The sequence below is a fragment of the Tursiops truncatus genome, chromosome 6 (assembly GCF_011762595.2).
Source record: "Tursiops truncatus isolate mTurTru1 chromosome 6, mTurTru1.mat.Y, whole genome shotgun sequence".
In the NCBI taxonomy this organism is placed as follows: Eukaryota; Metazoa; Chordata; class Mammalia; order Artiodactyla; family Delphinidae; genus Tursiops; species Tursiops truncatus.
The window spans coordinates 104747768-104767602 of record NC_047039.1 but is presented as its reverse complement, the minus strand read 5'-3'; the positions used below and the strand labels follow the sequence as shown (position 1 = coordinate 104767602).

Below are 19835 nucleotides of genomic sequence, written 5' to 3'. Positions count from 1 at the left end.
CGCCAGAAAAACAGCTGCCAAGAAGTTACAAAAGGCCTTTCTGTGAAGGCTGAGTTTGCTTAGGGTTTGGTCAGTGTTCACGACTGATGCTGAACGTCCAGGTGGCACTCTCTGCTTCTCCCTCTCCTGCACGCCCCCCTGCCTGCTGCCTCCTCCTCTCCCACATTCACCTCCCAGTCCTGCTGTTGGTCCTCCCCCGCCAGCCCAGGCCCACCATCACCGGCATTCCCACCATCACCGGCACTCCCACCATCACCGGCACTCGTGGGGAATACTATCTCCTGCTTTCCTGTCGCCTGCCTTTGGCCTCTCCTCCCCCACTGCTTCCAGGCTGCAGTTTCAAAAAGCACACATCTAACTACATCATTTGCCAACTTAAAATTTTCCATGTCTTCCCACTAGTGTGAAGGGTCAGCTCTCTGCATGGCCTGTGAGGCTGTCTGGGATTCAACCATGCCAAACTAGCTACCTGACCACACCCTTTCTCCTTCCCATTTTCATAGCTTTATTCCTGCCATCACTTCTGCGCCTTGGCTTGGCTGCCATTCACGTGAGTGTCAAGACTCAGCCCAGTCTTTATCACCCGAGCCCCGTGAGACCTCTGTATGCTCGTAGTTCCATTGTCAGCCTTGCCTCTTAAGGACTCTCACCATATTGTACTTGTTTCCCTCTGGACTCTGCACTCTTTGTGGGCAGGGTCTGTATCTGTTCAGGCCTTATTGCCAGTGTTTGTCATAGTGTCCGTGGAGTGTATTAGTATCAGAGCAGAGCATTAGTAAATGTTTGCTGAACTAAGCTGACCTGTACATTTGTTTCATGGGTTTTGCATCATTTGAAATTTGCCTCATTTTTAGCCATCTTTTTTTTTTTTTAGCCATCTTTAAATGTCCTAGAACAAGGGTGCTCTGTACTTCCTTGGATCTCCTTCCAGTCCTTCCTGATCCCTGTGGGGCTGTAGAAGCAGGATCATACAGTGTAACAGCCCCTGTAGCCTTCCCACGCACCCTACACTCGGCACAGGTTTCCTACCCTACAGGCTTTGGAGGTAGATAGGCTCCATGTGAACGTGGCTATTTTTTACCTTTGTTGTGACCAATTTACTTCATTTCTCCCCCGCCCACCTCTTTTCAGGCCATAGCCCTTGCAACATCTCCAGGAGTTTATCGGCAGAGTTATCACTGACCGCATTGTTTTATGGAGAGAGAGAAATATTATTAAGATCTTATTACTACCTGGGGCGGCTTGGTTTTCATTCGGAGGATTCTTGAACATATTTCTCACTCTTTCTTTAAACCCAGTCTTTCTTGTATTTTGTTTTTTTTCTCTGATTATATTTGATTCAGTGCAGCCTTGGAAATATATATTTGTATACACATATGCTGTGAATGCTGATTTCTTCTCCTTGTGGAAAGCAATATGTTCCCGTCTCTCTTGGTCCTTTTCCCTCTGGAAGCCTAGGTGTTTTTCCTTCCATTCGCTGTCTCAGAATCCAGCAAAACCTCTTGCCCACCACCTTTTTTCCTGTGGTGGGATAGGAAGACGTAGGCTTTGGTGGTGCCAGGCACTAACTTGGCACAGATCCCTGAGTCCCACTTACACACAGCTGTGTGCCTTGATTGCACCAGCCAACCATTCTTGCCCCTTAGTTTCCTCTGGTACAGGTGGAGATAATGAGGATTAAATAAGTAACATAAGTGTTTGGCTCAGACCCAGGGATGTGGTGGGTGCCATGTTAGTTCTCCCACACCCTTACCTCTTTCCTTCTAACCCTTGAACTTGCTGCCACTTCTCTTTGTAAAGTCTGTGTGTCAGGGGCATTCCCTTCCCTTTATTCCTCCCAACAGCCCTTGGACAGAGGCATTATCCCCATTCTGACGGCCCCCTATGGCTCAGAGAGAGTTAAGCGCTGTGTTCATTAGTGACCCAGTTCTTCCAGGCTTCTCTTGTTCTGGGATGGCCTTTCCTGGCCCATTGTGGTTGTGCAGCCTTTCATATCTCTCCTAGCCCGGGTTGTGCTCAGGCTTTTGCATCATTCAGTGATCTGGGACAGGCCAAGTTGGCAGGGACTTGGTTGGCAGTTCCTTGAATATGAACTCCCCTTCCCATCCCGGCTACAAACCTCTTAAATCACTCCTGCACCCTCAGCCGGCTTGTCCTTCATTATTTGCATCATCCAGATACTGGATGCCACAAAAGCTTCTGAGGGAAGAAATGGCAGCACCATCTAGACCTTAAAGACACAGTCACTAACTCACCCCCCACTCTGGACACACTTAGCACCCGCTGCAGCTCAGTTACACCTGGCAATTCAGGTGTTTACACAGGCAGACGGCGTTAACCCAAACAGCTCAAGCCAAAAACAAAACTCAGACAGCTTTGCTTTTGTCACACAGTCCACTCTGAAAAAAAAATTAAATTAACTTTTTCCATTGTAAAATATGTGGCTATACAGGGGATACATCAGGTGTGTTGCATGGTACAGGAAGCACACTGCTTTTGGGGGGACTGTTTTAAACACTTTTTTGAGCTGTTTAAATTTTATTCAACCATCAGCCATGAATGACTCCTTCAGGCCACATCAGTGGCATAGTCAGAACCTCAGCTTGTCAACAGGCCACTGCAGAACATTGTGTTTAAACCTCTTCCTTTTGTGTGTTTAACTGTCTTTGAATCCTCTTGCTCCCTGGTCCCCAGTTGGGACTGGTGCAGTTAGGGAATTAGCCCATTTTGGTATTGATCTGTTTCATAATTAATTTTATGCTTTAGTTTGGCAAAGCCGTGAATGCATTTGAAGTTGATGTTTCATTTTTTTCATTTGTCGACATTCATGCCAAGCACTGTGCTAGCTGCCTGGGATGGAAATGGCATGATTTTGGTCCTCTTTTTAGAGTCCAGACTCTTGTCACACCCAGACTTTAATCTGTTCTGCTGCAGATCATCAGAGCAATAGCTTTTTTTTGCTGTTTCAAATCAGAGTGACAAAAGATTATGCAGATTTTTTCCAAGATGAATTTGGACTGCTTCAATTCTTATTGAGTAAGATCGTTAGTTTTTAGTAAAGGAGCAAACTGTTGTGAACTAAATGGTCCTTGTAGATTTAACTGCAAATAGGAAAATTGTTGAAAATTGTGAGAGAGTTCAGCTATGATGCCACCCACATCCTTATTCCCCTCGAGCAAAGGTAGGAGAGCCACTGTCCCCTGACTCTTGCCTTGCCGGTGGGACAGAAAGCAAAGGGGTGCCTCTGAAATGCCCTGAAGGACAATAGAGCCAGGGGAGCTCCCTTCTTTATGAAGAAGGCTGAATATTTCTTTCTTTTTCAACCGCCTTAATGTTAGCGCCTCAGCCACATAAATGGAATGTATTTTCCAGCAAATAACCAATTTTATTTTAACTTCCTTAAAAAATTTTAGTTACAAATCTATTGTTTCAAACGACTTGCCATATATGTGTATTTTCAGATTCCAAAGCTGTATTTTAAATAGTATGTTAGGTTTTTAGTCAAATGCATATTTAATATTTCGCCTGCCCCCAATGTAAGTAAAGCACGGTTCAGAAAGTAGAACTGAACAGTAGAATGTCGAGGGTTTATTTAAAGAGTGTTAATTTGATGCTGAACTGTCCAGGGTGCCCACTGGCTGGAGCACCTACATTTTACTCTGGTGACATTCCCAATCTAAAAATCACTTAAGTGAGAAGAGAAATTTGATTGTAGCTGTAGACAAGAATAATGTGGAAAAGTTTCTTTGCAGCACTACTTTGGACCTGCACCATAGCGGATGCTGAGGTAATCTATCAGTTTGTGAGTGTCTACAAAATGCAACTCTCTAGATAACAGGTTTAAAGTAGAGATTTAATACAGCCTCCATCTCCTGCGATGTTGCAGTGACAGTTTAAAACTCATTCTCTGAATCTCAGCAGACTTTATAGCTAGCAGTGGGCCAATATAAAGTTTAATAGCATTACAACACATAAATCATCTTTTAAAGATGCTACTAGTAGCTGCAATATTAAATGCAGACAATCGCCTGTGTTATAAATAATTTATCAAACACCGTTTCAGATTAGCCTTCCATGCTGAGTTATTTATTTTAGCCTTTTCTGTACGATTCCTAAGGCACTTTTTGAAAGATCCATTACTGGTCAGTTTAATGAACTTGGGGGTCTGTTTTGTCCCCTCAAGCACTTGGGTACAGCTGTGGTGACCATTACATGGCCGACATGGACCTCTTTTTGCCTTTTACAAGTGCTGCCCATTTGTCATGTAGCGGTAAACGGAGCTGCACATTGGAGTCCAGGGACACATTGTGCGATGCAGTGATGGAGACAAACAGATAGCTCTATAAAGTGCTGCTTGTCACAGCTGACTTGTAGTACAAGTAGTACATCACTCTTATTGTAATCTCATTTAAGAAGCAGGGGCGGCCCGGGGGACTGATATTCCCAGTTAGTTTGGTCTTCGTAGCCATAAAGCAGGAAGTGCTCCTTTTATATTCTCTGAACTTTTAGGGGGTGTGCTCTTTGCTTGGATTAATTATTATAGGAGCTTCTCCACAGCACTGTGTGAAGATTTGTCAGCAGGTTTGTTTGGACCTCCTTCTCCTGGCCTGGGGTTTGGTACAGGCAGTCACTCCTTAGAGATAAATTGTGTTTCTAGGAGCCCTCTGGATTGCTGTATTAATAAATAAGTTACCATTTTTTAAGTAATAGCTATATGCCAGACCCTATAGTAGGTGCTTTCTATACTGCATTTTTATATTACAGAGGAAGAGCATGAACTCAGAGAGGTGAAATGACTTGCCCAAGGTTGCACAGCTGTAAGTAAGTAGGAAACTGGAGACTCAAACCCAGTCTGTCTGCTTCCACATCTGCCAGATGACCTTGAACCTGGGTTGCCCAATTAACTTTCGAGCACCAGGATCATGGTGATCTTTTGGCTGAGCAGCTCAAAGTAAAAGGAAGCTGCCATTGGCGTGGAGAGCCTTTTTTTAAAAAATTCATTAATTTATTTATTTTAATAGCCTGGATGAGTCTGGCCGCTCTGTCTACACATTGAATCCAAGTTCCCTTGTGACTAGCAACGTAAATCCATGAGCAGCTGGCCAGGGGAGCATGCTGGCCCGGCAGTGGGAGAGAGCCTTACAGCTGGGGTCACAGGCTCTGCAGGGCCCTCGTCAGAGCCCCTCTGTAGCAGCTGTCCCCAGGCGGATGCTGCTCAGAACTTATTAGGTCACTTTGCCTCTTCCAGAAAAGGGAGATGCAATTTCCTCATGAAGAATGAATCCTAAAGGAAGAAACAATGCTTCTGCATTTATTGTAAGCCAGAGACAGATAAAAATGTGGTGTTTTCCCCACCTCTTGCTTTTAGTTTATGGTTTTTCTCAGTAGTTTTCCTAAATATTTTGTAGCACGTGTTAAAGACAAGACTTGTTTAATTATGAAATTCACTATAAAGAAAACACAGTATGAATATGCCCAGTAGCATATTTGCATATGTGTCTAGAATTCTGGGTATGGAAATACTGTGGTAAAAGACCATATTTGTCATATGATACAATTCCTGGCACATAGTAGGTGTTTGTAAATATTTGTTGAAGACATTGACTATGTAAGTAATGGGCAGACAAAAGAGCCTTGGTAATTTTCACTCTGCCTTTTGAGGGTTTTTGGTGGAGGTGAGGAATACGTGAAATAAGACTTTGGATCTTAATATCGATTTCTGCCATATCACATTGTAGAAATGTTTAAGTGGTGATCTGTGGGCAGTTTGGGAAACAGTGCCTCCCCCTGCCATGGAAATGACCATCAGAGGAACTGCTAGCTGGCTCAAAGAGAAGTTGGCAACCACCATCTTTCTCTTAAACTTGCTCAGGTTCTGAAGATCCTTGCTGATAGGGGAATGACACCCTGAATCAAGGGACTGCTGTCCACTGTCCCCAACTTGCTCAGGAGCCCCCAGCTCAGAGCTGAGACAGATTACTTATGAGCTGGTGTGGTGCTGTGGCATTCTGGCTCTGGAGCCCAGTGGGCCTGTTTTAACTATTTATTAGCTATGTGACCTTGGGCAAGTCATTGACACTCTCTCAGCCTTAGTTTCTGACAGTACCAACCTCAGAAGATGGTCAAGGGCAGGGGTAAAAATGATGATGATCATCAAAGTGCCTAACTCAGTAGTTGGCACATTATAGTAGGTGCTTAATAAAATGTAAGCTTTATTCCATTTCATAACATCTTCAGTCCTGTGTGTATGAGAGGTGGGTAGGACTGGGGAAAGAAAATCAGAGACTTGTGATATTTCCTTCCTTAATGAATTATCTTCCCTGGAATTGGGGGTGGGGGGGGTGGGAGGAATTTAAACGGTATATTTCTCCAATTTTTATTTATTTTTATTTTATTATTATTAAATTTATTATTTATGGCTGTGTTGGGTCTTCGTTTCTGTGCGAGGGCTTTCTCTAGTTGTGGCAAGCGGGGGCCACTCTTCATCGTGGCGCGCGGGCCTCTCACTATCGCAGCCTCTCTTGTTGCGGAGCACAGGCTCCAGACACACAGGCTCAGTAATTGTGGCTCACGGGCCCAGTTGCTCCACGGCATGTGGGATCTTCCCAGACCAGGGCTCGAACCCGTGTCCCCTGCATTGGCAGGCAGATTCTCAACCACTGCGCCACCAGGGAAGCCCCTTCTCCAATTTTTAAAAGCATTACACTTAAATAATAGCACACATGATAACTTTATGAGTAACTCAGGCTATATGTAATATATTTTACACATTTTTAAGTTTTATAAGTTTATCTACTCACATTAAAGAATATTTGCAAAGTAGAGGAAGATTCACCTGTAATCTCAGCATTGTCAGCATCCTGGTATCAGTGGATTGTAATGGATTGATGTCAGATATGCATGCCTAATATAATGTGTATATCTCAGTTTCTTGTAAGTCTTCCCCCATCTCCGTCCCCAAATATAAAATAATTTGGGAAATTTAAATCTGCAGTACTAAGTGCTGCCAGTAGCATTTGTGACATCCACTTGGTACTATTGGCTGGCTCAGGGCATCAGCAGCAGTGATGAGAAAAGCAGTGATGACAAAGCAAAATAATAAAACAGCAGAGAAGAGAAGAGGAGATGTAGGTCAGGAGCAGAGGTATAAGCAAGATGCTCTGATACACAGGACGCTCCCCACACCCCCACCCCACGGGTTATGTATTAACAGGCGCAAGTTGGAATGGTTTTGCATTTGTTAAGTTAGTGGTTGGATTGTGCCGTCTCTGTGGTAGCAGCAGCAGCGGCAGCGGCCATCTCCTGCTCTAAGGTGCTTTATTTGCTACCACCTTCACTGGTTCTGGTAAGGCTTTTGGCCTTCTTAGGCTTGGGAATCCCAGGAGAGAACTTCTGATTAGAGGATCGTGTTTGAATGAATTCTGTGGGGCTGTATGTGCGCAAGAGAATAACTGGTTCCGTTGACCCCACATAGGTGCCACTCAGGAAGTGGAAAAACCTGGTGGGATAAAGGTCAGAATAACCCCCCCAGCCCCTGCTGCTGGGTTGCTGAGGATCCCATTTCCAACAGGGCCTTCTCTATCCTTCTCTGAGTCTGAAGAGGGCGCTCATGTCACTGGAATCCCACTTACTGGCTTAGGGCCGGCAGAGGAGCAGGAGCTCTGAGAGCTCTCTCCCATCTTCTCAGGGCTTGAAGACAGTGGACCTGCTCTTTGATCTCAGGCTGGAATTTTGGGCAGGGCATCCGTGCTTCTCCAAGGATGTTACTTGGATGAGCTCTTTGCTTCAGCTTGCATGTTTATGGACTCTCATGCCCTGGTGTACGGGGAAAGTGGGCTACAGCTCAAGTTAAAGTCTCTTCTTTGGGAGATTGGTTCATTTTTTGTCCTTGTTACATAGAGAGCTTGAACTTGGTGTTCCCCGGGTCCTGCCCTGCTGCCTCTGGCGCCTGCCTTCTGTTTCACTGCCCTGTTTTCTGAGTGCCTGGTGTGCAACCTGTCCTTCAGCCCTCCCTGAAGCTTTACGGACCCCAGCCAGTGTTCTCACAGCTTCTTCTCAGTTATCCGTTAGCCCTTATTACACTGCATTGTAGTTAACCTGAGTCTGATGCTTCTTGGTAAGAAATAAATTAATCTACTTTTCCACCAGTAATTGTTGGAGACTTAGACTTGCTCTTAAAGGAAAAGTAAGAGAGTGATTCAAAGAAAGGAATCACTTCAGTGAACATGCAGACTCATTAGTGGGAGGGGATAGATTCTTTTGGGCAAGAGGTCCCACCCTTGGCTCTGCCAACATTTCCCCAGGGCTGTGTTTTGGTGTTAGTTTTTTCCCCATGATATTGACTTTCTTCATTATGTTACCAGGAAGCAGATTCCAGCCATTTTTGGACGTTTTTCATCAGGGGCCTGCAAACTACACTCCATGGGCCAAATCCAGCCCAGCGCCCATTTTTGTTTTACGAAGTTTTATTGGTACAAGCCACGCCCACTTGTTTGCATATTGTCTGTGGCTGTTTTGTGCTACCATGACTGAGTTGAGTAGTTATGACGGAGACTGTGTATCTACAAAGTCTAAAATATTTACTACCTGGCCCTTTGTTAAAAGTTTCCCAACCCCTGTTTTAGATGATAAATTGCCCTGTCAGCCTACAGTTCTCAGTTATGTGGTGAGCATCTGACGTGAAGCAGTTTGTTTAAGAGGGAGTGTGTGCATAAGGAGCTTGAAAGGCCTGGGTCTCTCACTTACCAGCTGATAAACCTTGGGCAGATATTGAGGTACTCTGAGACCTTTCCTTCATTTATAAAACAGGCACTGAAAACAATGCCTACCTCACAGGTTGGCTTTCTTTTTTTTTCCTTTTCCTTTTCTCTTACTGCTTGTGAAAGCACTCTGTGGACATCAGAACAGGCCCTCCATTTGACTGTGGACACTATTGTTACTATTTTCTTTCTCAGGAGGAGGATGCCAAGAAACTGGTGAGTGAAGCCATAGCAGCTGGCATCTTCAATGACCTGGGGTCTGGAAGTAACATTGATCTCTGTGTCATCAGCAAGAGCAAGCTGGATTTTCTCCGCCCGTACTCAGTGCCTAATAAGAAGGGGACCAGGTAAGTGAAGGAGATTCTTCCTGTGGCCACCCTTGTTATATTCATAGCATCTGGACAGGGTTTTCTTGATTCTTACCCACGTGAAGTAAAGCCAGAGTCCCCAAGCCAGCTTTATTCAAGGGACCTTTGAATCATTATTTGTTTTATGATTGTGTGCTGCTGTCAGGTGTAGAAAAGTGATACAATTTGTAAAATGTTGATGGAAAGACTCCTAGACTGGGGATTGCGGGGAGAGCTTTGAATCACGTGCTGTCCTTTCTCTAGTCTCTTAAAGATGCCTCCGAATTCCGTATGAAATTCTGTAAGAAGGTACATTCTCCAGGGCATCCAACCCATAGCTTTTCCTCAGAGTGGTTTTCATTCCCTAGATGGTTATCAACCATTGGTTAAGAGTCTCTGAAAGTTAGCCTTGGGAGCTAACTGTTGCTTCCTGCTCTGGAGGGAGCCATGCCATTGAGCCCATGGCACGTGCCGAGCAGGCACTGCTCTCCGTGGTGCAGTCCAGCTCGGAGTCAGGGGCGAGCTTATAGTTGATTTGCTGGCGGAACTGGAAGATGTCCAGCCCTGGTGGCAGGTGAGCTGCTCATCAGCAGTCCTGTATGGCCGTCCAGCTGCCTGACCTCTTCCTGGAGGCTGAGCTGCTCAAAATGTGGCTTCTGAGCTCTGCTCCAGCGTCTTCATCTGAATGCACACAGCAGCATTTATAAACTGAGCCCCAAGCTCCGCTGGAGGAGAGCAAGCACATCACCAGCCACGATGGTGCTTTAACTCCCACCACATGTACTCAACTCCAAGTCAGGAGTAATTCACAAGGAACAAATAGAACATTGAGAACCAGTAGGTATTCACCGCAGTGTGCGCTCAGCATTGCGAAGACGTGTTCACGATGGGGTAGGGCAGCACAGCAGCAAAGAGCTCTGGCTCGGGGTGGGGACCTGTCATGGCCTGGTGTGGTGACTTTGGGCACCTGTCTTGGAAATGATGGAGCAAGACTAGGTGATCGCTAATGAGCCCATGGAATTCTCGGGCCCTAGGTGGGGAGGGAAGCAACCTTTCAGGCCTGGGGCTGTGTTGGACCTGGCCTTGCAAGTTCCCATTGGCTCCTCTGCAGCCCTGTTTTGCAACCCACTGTTGCTTCAGGTAGAAGCCCTCCCTTCATGCTGCTGAAATAGGTGCTGTAAGCCAGGATGGTGAGGAGGCTCTTGTTGTGTCCAGACCTCCCACAGACGTTGTGGTTCAGATGAGTCAGGCGCACAGAAGTCACATGGGGCTCTGGCTCCAAGGCCACAAGCTGCCACGGGTCCATCCAGTGTGGGGGAAGGAACAGCGTCTTCACACCAGCAGGGGAGGGGCAGGGCACATCTTAAAAAGGTGCTGCTGCTCGGATCCTTTCAGAGAACTTTGTGGGGACTGTGGGAAGGTTTCGCAGAAATAAAGGCCAGCTTTTCTTGGCTGTGCCTACTCCTGGTTTTGTACAGAGCTCTGTTGTGTCGCCCTCTTCGAGCACAAGCTCCCATTTGAGAGGCTGACTTTTCAGGGAGCACGTAGTCGTGGCACAGCCAGCAGCCTCCTAGTCCATGTCAGGCTGACAGCTGGGGACAGATAAGAGACAGCTGGACTTGTGCTGCTGCTTGACAGTGTTGTAATTCCTGGCCCCACTGTAAAATCAGCCGTTGAGATTTTTATCTTCTAGACTGCCTTGTGCTCAGAGAAACCTCTGTCAGATTCACCTTGAGAAGGGTGGTGTTGGGTGTGTCCTCATGCTGATCTACCATGTCCCTCTTGAGTCTCAAAGAGTGTGGTCAAAAGTGACAAGCCCAGGGCTTCCCCGGTGGTGCAGTGGTTGAGAGTCCGCCTGCCGATGCAGGGGACGCGGGTTCGTGCCCCAGTCCGGGAGGATCCCAGATGCCGTGGAGCGGTTGGGCCCGTGAGCCATGGCCGCTGGGCCTGCGCGTCCGGAGCCTGTGCTCTGCAACGGGAGAGGCCACAGCAGTGAGAGGCCCGCATACCGCAAAAAAAAAAAAAAAAAAAAAAGGTGACAAGCCCAGAGTCTGGCTGCAGGTCATTTTTATACTGTTTATGCTTCCAAATATTTTTAAAGTATTTAAGGTAACAGTTATGTCATTCTTGTTACTTCAAGAGAGTGGCCATGGCAGCTTAATGAAAAGGATTCGCTTCCTCCTGGTTACTGAAAGGTACTTTAGGGAGGTTGAAGCTTGAAGGCAGAGGCCGAAATGCTTTCCAGCATCTTCTGGGGATGCTGAGGTGGGGAAGGAGATTTGAATGTCCACCTAGTGCCAGGTGCTCTGTATTATCTCTTTTCACGTGCATCATGTCTATGAGGTATCCCCATTTTGTAGCACTTGAAAGCCGAGGAAAGTGAACCTTGGGGGAGCTGAATCCTCCCAAGGTCGCAGAACTGGGAGTCAGGAGAGCCAGGATTCCAGTCCAGGTGAGCCAGGATTCCAGTCCAGGCCTGCTTGCTGCCTGCATACTTGTCCCTCTCTCCAGCCCTCCATCAGGCCCCTTGGGGGGATCCTAACTCTCTGCGTTTGTTTTTCTCTCATTAGGTTTGGCCGGTACAGGTGTGAGAAGGGGACCACTGCAGTCCTCACTGAAAAAGTCACTACTCTGGAAATTGAGGTGCTGGAAGAAACAGTCCAAACAATGGACACTTCTTGAATGGTGTTGGTGGATGTCTGGTTATTGCTCTAGAAGACTGGGGGCAATGGAGGCTCCCCCTGTAAGACATTCGGCCAGTGTTTGCTGAATGAACCCATTAAAAATGAAAACCAAGTTAAGTGGCTGAAGTCTCGGGGCTGTGTGGTTTTTTGGGCTGCTAAGGCCCATCGATCTGGCCTCCCCTTCAGGATGTTACTCCCTCCCTGAATACTACTCTGCGTTCAGGTGGGTGTAAGAGCAGTTTAACCCTTCTAAAAACAGACGGGGCCTCATTTGTTGCAGGAAGTCAGACTGGGTTGCTCTGATTCTTCAGTTGAACATTTATTACACGCAGCCCCTTGTGCTAACTTACTTACTTTCTTTTTGTTCAGGGTAGTCCCAGGTTTTTGTTTTTGTTTTTTTAGGATGAGTGCAGCACAGCCTTTTACCCCAACAGCCAAGTAGGAAAGAAATAGAGATGATCAGTTCTGAGTACCAAGAAAAAGCAGGTAGGTGGACAGTTTTGCTTTGCTATAGCTGCATGAACCTGGGTGAACTCCACTTTGTTTGGCCAGTTTCACGAAGTCAAAAGAATGCTTTGAGCCTTACTATCTGTAATAATTAGGATATGATCGTTTCTCAAACAAACAACACTCAAGCCTGGTGAATGGTTGAAATTGTATACCTCCAGAGGGTCCGAGTAGTAGGCAGAATTGTTCTCATGGTGTCGAAAGCGGATGGCATGCAGAAAGCAAGTTCATCTATGTCCAACGCTGATATTGCCAAGGGAGACAGACACAGTAGGGATTCTGAGAGCCGTAAGCAGAGTATTTGCAAAAAATCTGTCTGAAATCAGAAAAACTTTCAGTGGTGAGTGCCTGACTGTCCCCCAGAGCGAGCATGGCTGGGGGGACAAGAGAAAGAGGCCTGGTGCCATGGTCTTCCAGAGTGAGCCCACTCTTGGGCCAGCCTCCCTCGTTAAACTGCCAGGAGTGGGTGGGGAGAACAATGGAATTATTTAGGATAGCAACTTGGCTGACGATTTATCAAAATTATCTGGGGAGCTTAAAAAAATTCCCAGATTACTTAGAATGTCTGGGGCCTGAGAAATTGTGTTTTTAAAGGAGGCTCTAGAAATTGTGCTGCGGTGTGAAGCTGTTGTAAAATTACTCATGAATCGCACTCATTCACGGAAGGAACCCCACTTACCCCATTTTATTTCAACCATGGAGAATGAGTACAAAGCAGAGGCTGCATCTGAAGAAAATTTCTCAAACCCGACAGTGTTACAGTAGAACAGAGTTCACATGTGGAAACAGCGCAGTGGCCCAGCCCAAATCCTTTATCCCCAGGGAGGCCTGGTCAGAGCTCCTGACCAGGACACCAGTGGAGCGGACAGGCATGTCCTCTTTCTGGAGGGCTGAACTGTCACTAAGTCGTGGGTGACAACTTAGACCATTTGAGGATTAACTTGAGTGTAAAAACAAAATTCAAACTATTTCCTTCAGAGCTTGAGTTTTCCTTAAGTTCACATTTATAAATTAGTCTTCACAGTTAATCCTATTTGGGAACAAGAAATAAATGAACACATTTCTGGTTTCCTACAAATAATACAGTTGTACATTAACTCTTGACTTACATGGTCCATGGACTTGAGCTTTGTGAAGGGGTGAGTGGCTACCATTTTTGGATCATCTACAATGTACTGTAAGGTAACTTACATATTTTATTTCAGATTCTGTCAGTCAGCAACCCTGAAGGTAGATGTTATTAGTCCCATTTTACAGATGAGGCAACAGGCTCAGAGAGGCTAAGAAACTAGCCCAGGGTCATGGTAGGAAGGTGCAGAACCAGAACTTGTACAGAGAATAGCCTGAGGGCAAAGCCCGCATATTTTTCGTATCCTGTGCTTCCTTCTCATGGAGGAAAACACTTAACACTGATCATTAAATGAACTGCCAGCATTCAAGCAGGTGAGGTGCCTAGTACTAGCAGGTGTTCAGGAGAGGATGGCTGAGCCGGGCTGCACAGAAAACACTCATGGCTTTCAAATACTATTTGCCTCTATACCAGATGCTGGGTTCGCCTCATCGTCATTCATCAAGTTATAAACGTAGATAAAAATATTAGGAAAATCTCCACTCTACTTAAAAAATTATTTCCACTTTCTCCCCTTACAAGGGAGTAAATTAAGCACACAGCTTGATTGTTTGAAAAGATTCTAAGAGCTAAACCAAACTTACTACTAACCATTTTAAAAGGCTCACTACAAATCACACAGTCTCCTGGATTCTCCTGTTAGTTCAAACCTTGACAGGTCACTGAAGGAATTATCCGAAAGATTCACATTACAATCCAGATATAAGAGGTGCCTCAGTGGCTCACTGAACCATCCACCATTGTTAACAACCCAGCTGAGAGTGTTCACAACAGTTTAAAGAAAGGACTTTCAAATTTGACCACCAGTAACACGTGACCAGTGCCCCTCCCCCCAGCAGCCCTGTATTCACCATCTGCTGTAAAGCCCAGCCCCTCTTTGGGGAACCTGCTGAACCCTCTTGTCTTAGTTGGTCTCGGCTACCAGGTGGCCACTTTGGAGAGAAGACTCAGGTAAGGCAGAGCGGCGTGGCTTCTGAGAAGGCGCGCTGCATCCACGCTCAGGTGCTCGAAGTCCACACGTGCATCTGTTTGGCAACCTGGTGCACGTAGCTGATGTCGGGTCTCTGGTTGGGGTCGGGGTGGATGCACATACTGACCAATTCTCGTAACTGCAAGGGAGAGAATGATCACGTATTATTCGTAAGCAGCCTTGTCGAGGCTCTGCATTAACTCATGAACCCTCAGGGCAACTAGAAGATGAGGAATGGCGCTCAAGACAGGTGAGTGGTGGGCGAGGAGTCACAGTCACCAGGGGAGAGCAGGACCCGCACCAGGCCTGTCTGGCCCCAAAGGCCATGCCTGGAGACCCTGAGAGTGGTATCTCCAAATAATTTTGAACTTTCAACTGCCTACACTACTGGCTAGATCTGTGTGTACAGTGTGTGTGTCTGCTGTCAGTCATGCAGATGCCCAAACCAGAGGACAAAACTCAAGGCAAGGGCTTATTGATCATAATAAATGTATTAACATGCAGCAGAGCTGCAGTCTGCCTACCCCCTGGCCTCTTTATTGTGCTCATGAAAGACGGAGCTTTTAATTATACAGACACTGAAGGCTGCTACTGCCTCGGGGTGGGGGAGGGGCACCTTGATCCTCTGATCACCTCCATTCTTCTGATAGCCAGAGTGCCAATTATTTTAATGGTAATTAAAATAATGACCTTAAAAAGCCTACATCTTAACTTGCATCACTGGGCTCACTGCAATTTTTTCATTTAAATACCTGCTGCTGGAGGGGCTGGCCAGGGCCGCAGCAGGGAGAGGGGAGAGCCTGACTAAGGGGGCTCACGGGGACTCTGCGGCCATGGTCAGCAAGTCTGGGGTGGGCACGAGGGTCATGCGGAGGCCCGGGCTACGGTGCACACTCCCTGTTTCACTCCTGAGGTGTTCTAGGCTGAGGGGCCTGGGGTTGCTCCCCCAGGAGATGCTCCAAACTGCCTGCTGCCTTTCTGGGGATTTCACTGCTTTATAAACACTCGGAAGCCCCTGGGCAGATGCAGCTGCGCCTGCAGCTGACTTGGACCCTCCTGGAGTCTGAGGTTGCCCACGATGAGACCATACTCTTCAGAACCTTACAGTATTCAGGGGAAGGTAGCTGTGGTTGGCCTCTGACAGGTTAAAGTGCCCAAGAGAACCACATTAAGGTAAAGTCTCTGTGGCCCGAATTGCTCATTTATAAACCACACAGTTGGCAATAAGTGCATGTTTGTAAAGTTCAGAAGAGAAAGGGTCTTATTTCCATTTCTAAGAGGACATATAACTTCAAAAGTGAGGTGTGCCGAGGAGCTCCAGTGCTAAGAATTAGCACCCCCAGAAGTTCCACGTAACCAGTGAAAGCCAGGTGCTCTGGGGAGTAGGAGATCTGGACGCTGAAGGACTGACTTGGGAGGGAAGAGGGCTGAGGGCTTTATGTGGACTTGTTCATTTCAGCTTCATAACCATGAGGCAGAGGTTATGGTTCCCATTTATAGATGGGGAAACTGAGGCACAGAGAAGTTGTCATTTGCTCCAGGTGGCATGGCTCCAAGCTTCTTAACAAATTCCAACAAACAAAATTCCAAATTCTAACGAAAGATGGGGAAGAAAAACCAAATGCAACTATTAACTTGGTGAAGAGCTCTAACTAGTTTTTCCTTTCCTGCCAACTTCCACTCTGGAGCATAAGTACTTCCTCCAAAGGTACTCATAAGAACTCTATAGGAATCTGCGCTCCTGACCCTCACTCTGGCTGCTGGGAGCCCGCAGAGCCGCAGGCATGGCACTGGGAGCAGAGGGTGCCAGGAGAAAGGTGGCTGATGACCTTTCTAGCTGGCCTGCCGGGATACAGGGTTAGTGCACACTGGGGCACCTGGTTGCTACAGCTTGGCCGGCCCAGACCCAGGGCCCTGGTGGGCAAGGGCTGCTCCTTCCAGAGCTTTCAGGATTGTGAAGTGAGCAGCATGGATGGCTCCTCACTGTGGCTGGATGACTGGCTATAGAAGAGGGGCGGGTGCCCTCAAGAAACAGGATAGCGCAGTGGCTAGGTGCAGGCCATCTGGGCCAAACCCTGCCTTCACCACGAGCAAGTTACATGACTTGGGCAAGTTACTTAACCAGTCTGTATCTCAGTTTCCTTCCTGGTAAAATGGCATTAGTGGGGTGGGGTAGGGGGGGATTCAACACAGTAAATCATAAATGTGAGCTGTTATTATTGTGAGGCAGTGGCCTGTGGTCCTGCAGGGTGGACCCATGGAGGACTCAGACTCCCGATTACACACACTAGCATTGACCTTGAACAAAAATAACCCATATTGAGCATTTACTCTGAGCCAGGCCCTGTGCTACGGCCAGATGATGATGGTTGTAAATGCATTGCCTTAATCCTTAATCCAGTAAGGTAGATTCCAGGATTATCCCATTTTACAGATGAGGAAACTGAGACTCAGTTCAGTGATTTGCCCAAGAAAGGTGAGGGGAGTGTGTAAACCTATGCATCTGTTTACACTTTTTTTTTTTTTTGCGGTACGCGGGCCTCTCACTGTTGTGGCCTCTCCCGTTGCGGAGCACAGGCTCCGGACGTGCAGGCTCAGCGGCCATGGCTCACGGGCCCAGGCGCTCCACGGCATGTGGGATCTTCCTGGACCAGGGCACGAACCCGTGTCCCCTGCATCGGCAGGCGGACTCTCAACCGCTGCGCCACCAGGGAAGCCCTGTTTACACTCTTAACCACGCTGTGCTGTAAGCCTGTCATCTCATCCTCACTTTTTATCCATGAAGGCGAAGTATTAGGCCTGTTTTCAAGATGAGGGAACTGAGGCAGATGATGCTCTCCCACAGCCTCACCTGTCACAGCCTGATGGCCAGACGTGTCAGGCTGTCCTGCGCTCAGTGTAAAATATTGAAAATAAAAGGCCAAGGGGTCTGACCTAGGTCTGTGGTGGCAAGGAGACCAGGCTGCTTGCTTTGGTTCCCTGTCATGGGAGCGGAGGGGCCGCCAGCAGTGGTGTGGGGCCGGCCAGGCCCTGCTACCCCCTGCGTCTGGCTCCTGTTGCTGGACGCCGGGAGCCTGTCTCTGGGCCCCGCAGCAGTGAGCCTCCCACTCGAGCGCTGGGTTGGCAGCCAAACGGGCAGGAGGGTGCTGACGGGGCAGCTCCTGCTGGTTCCTGCCAGTGGGTGGCCTGCAGCCCTGCTGTCGGGGGCTGAGGCCTCTGGTAAAATCAGCCTGCTTGTTTCCCCTTCTGAGTCACTTCCCCAGAAATCTTCCTTCTCGGCTCTGTTAAGTGAACCCAAGCTCAGCCCCACAGCCCTGGGATCTTGGAGCTGCCCCTCTTCGAGCCCTGTGGGTCGCCTGGAGCTCACCAGGCCCAGCCCCGGCGGCAGCAAACTCACCTTCTCAGAGTAATGTTCTCCGGGGAGAGGCGGGTAGTCACACTGCTCAATCTTCTGGCAGAGGGAGAAGAGGTTCATTTTATCTCCATAGAAGGGGCTCTGAAGAGCTGCCATCTGCAAGGAGAGGGGGATGAGAGATGAGTTTTCAGCCTTGAGGTCCAGGGCAAAAGGGGCCGCTGCAGATGGGGGTGTGGTGCTTCCGGGTCCTCACCGCAGCGGCTGTCCAGCCAGACTCCCCTGTGTCCTGAGGAAGCTGGGGTTCAACAGAAAGTGGCAGTTTTTACACAATCCTTGTTATATAAGCAAATTAAACAGGACAAACGTTTCACTGACAAAACTGTAAAGTCAGTAAAGAAGGGGCAGCTGAGTCCTGAGGGCCAGCCGTGAGCAGGCACACGCCTGGCCTCTGGTTTCCTCATCTAAAGTGGACGCAGCTCCACCTGCAGGGCTGTGGTGAGGCTTGGCTGGCACAGGAGGCATCACAACCTGAGTGGACATCTGGCTCCATCCCGAAAGCAGGCCCTCTGCTGGGGGACCGTGGAGGCCCCAACGGGTTCTCACCCCGTCAGGGAACTACCCGGACTTCCCACCCCACCATTCAGAGCACGATGGGGGGGTGTCTTCAACAGGGGCACACAGGAGCCGTGCTGCCCGTGAGGCAGCCCAGCACGGCGCCCGCCAGCCATCTCCGCAATGGGATTCAAGCTGCCTGTCACTCCCGCTCACTGTTGCCTGCCTCCAAATGACGGCCCGACGACACCTGCTAATGAAGTGCCGTTGGGTAATGTGCCCACCTGTCCGTTTGGCCCTGGTTCCCTTCAAGGAGCCGGGCTGCCAGGGCCACTAGGCACAGACCCCACAGCCGGGGCCTGTGGGACACCTGAGGAATCCTCACTCCCCTTCAGGCTCCGGGAGGTGGGTGGGCGAACCCTGTCTCCGGGCTGGGGGAACCCATGGTAGCCCACCAGCTTTAGTTTCCTGGTCTGCCCCACGCTCTGTTCACCCCTGTGAACAGGTCAGGTGATCCCGAGAGGAAGAGCAGGGCTTCTCCTCCAGAAGAGCACAGGGGCCTTCAGAGCCCAGGCAGTGCCCTTGGGCGTCCAGATGGCCTTGGGAGAGGCAGTGTGGCCTGGAGACTTGGGGGGGCCAGGTGCCTGGGCCCTGACTGAGTGCTTTCAGGTGGGTGTCTCCTCCCCCTGACCAGGGGCTTGGGCCCCTCTGAGGAGGGCTGGGAACCCACCTAGACGGTGAAGCCCCCCCTGCGGGAAGGCCCTGGCACTCGGCGGGGCAGGGTGAGTATGCAGAGGCTCTGCCCGCTGTGGGCTCAGGCAGCCTGACTGAACTGGCTTTACCATCTAGCATGCAAGATGGCGTCACTTGGGTGATGTATTTCCAATAATTAAAATGAGAACCTCAGTGCAAAGGGTTAATTGGGCAGTTTCAAAAGGACATCTGTTGCTACAGTAGAGAGCAGCTGAGGCTCCAGGGCAGTCATTCGGGGTGATGTGGTGCCCTTCAAGTCATGGCAGGAGGATTAAGATGGATTTTCCTGGAAAGCGTGTCTGTTCAGAGTAGAAAGGATGTCGGCCCCACTAACACAGGCTCTGGTTTTTCACGTGTCTGACCTGGGAGAGGGACTGGGTGATCCTTTCGACAAGCCAGCCTGATCTGATTTGCACAAAACTTGCTGTGTGGGACTCCAGAAGAGCCCCAGAATGGCGAGGCATGAGCCCCGTATCTGCCGTTCCCTTCAGAGAATCTCTCCATCCTTCCTGGTACCTTCCCCACACTGTTTCAGAAAAGCTTTCTGAACAGGGTCAGCAGCGAGCTATGCCAGAGGAGCCCTCTCTGCCTCCCTGGCTCCCAGTGGCTTCTGCATCCATAAATGCAGATTCTAGCGGAAGCAGCGTCCCTGCCTGCTGCCCTCCAGCTGCCGGCCACGGGCCTTCCACCCAGATCAGAGCACTGGGCTGTGAAGGAACCTCTGGGGCTGCTTGAGACACTGGGAGTTACCCCGGATGGCGAGATCTCCTCGTACCGGC

General features: G+C 48.6%; 2 protein-coding genes across 5 annotated transcripts in view; one reads left to right on the top strand and one right to left on the bottom strand.

Moving 5' to 3' along the window:
• PSMB7 (proteasome 20S subunit beta 7) overlaps positions 1–11912 on the top strand; it is a 58585-nt gene extending 46673 nt beyond the window's left edge. Inside the window, exons 7-8 of the mRNA XM_004329035.3 lie at positions 8955–9106; positions 11677–11912. Of these exons, the coding sequence (XP_004329083.2) occupies positions 8955–9106; positions 11677–11788 (264 nt within the window). The 3' untranslated portion in view covers positions 11789–11912. The remainder of the gene's footprint in view (positions 1–8954; positions 9107–11676) is intronic.
• A 1041-nt stretch (positions 11913–12953) lies between these two features.
• The window catches only part of NEK6 (NIMA related kinase 6), an 85618-nt gene continuing 78736 nt past the window's right edge, over positions 12954–19835 (bottom strand). For all 4 annotated transcript variants that reach the window (XM_033858578.2, XM_033858577.2, XM_033858576.2 and 1 more), the window contains 2 exons: positions 17794–17907; positions 12954–14535 (listed from right to left, as the gene is read on the bottom strand). In XM_033858578.2, the coding sequence (XP_033714469.1) occupies positions 14425–14535; positions 17794–17907 (225 nt within the window). In that variant the 3' untranslated portion in view covers positions 12954–14424. The remainder of the gene's footprint in view (positions 14536–17793; positions 17908–19835) is intronic.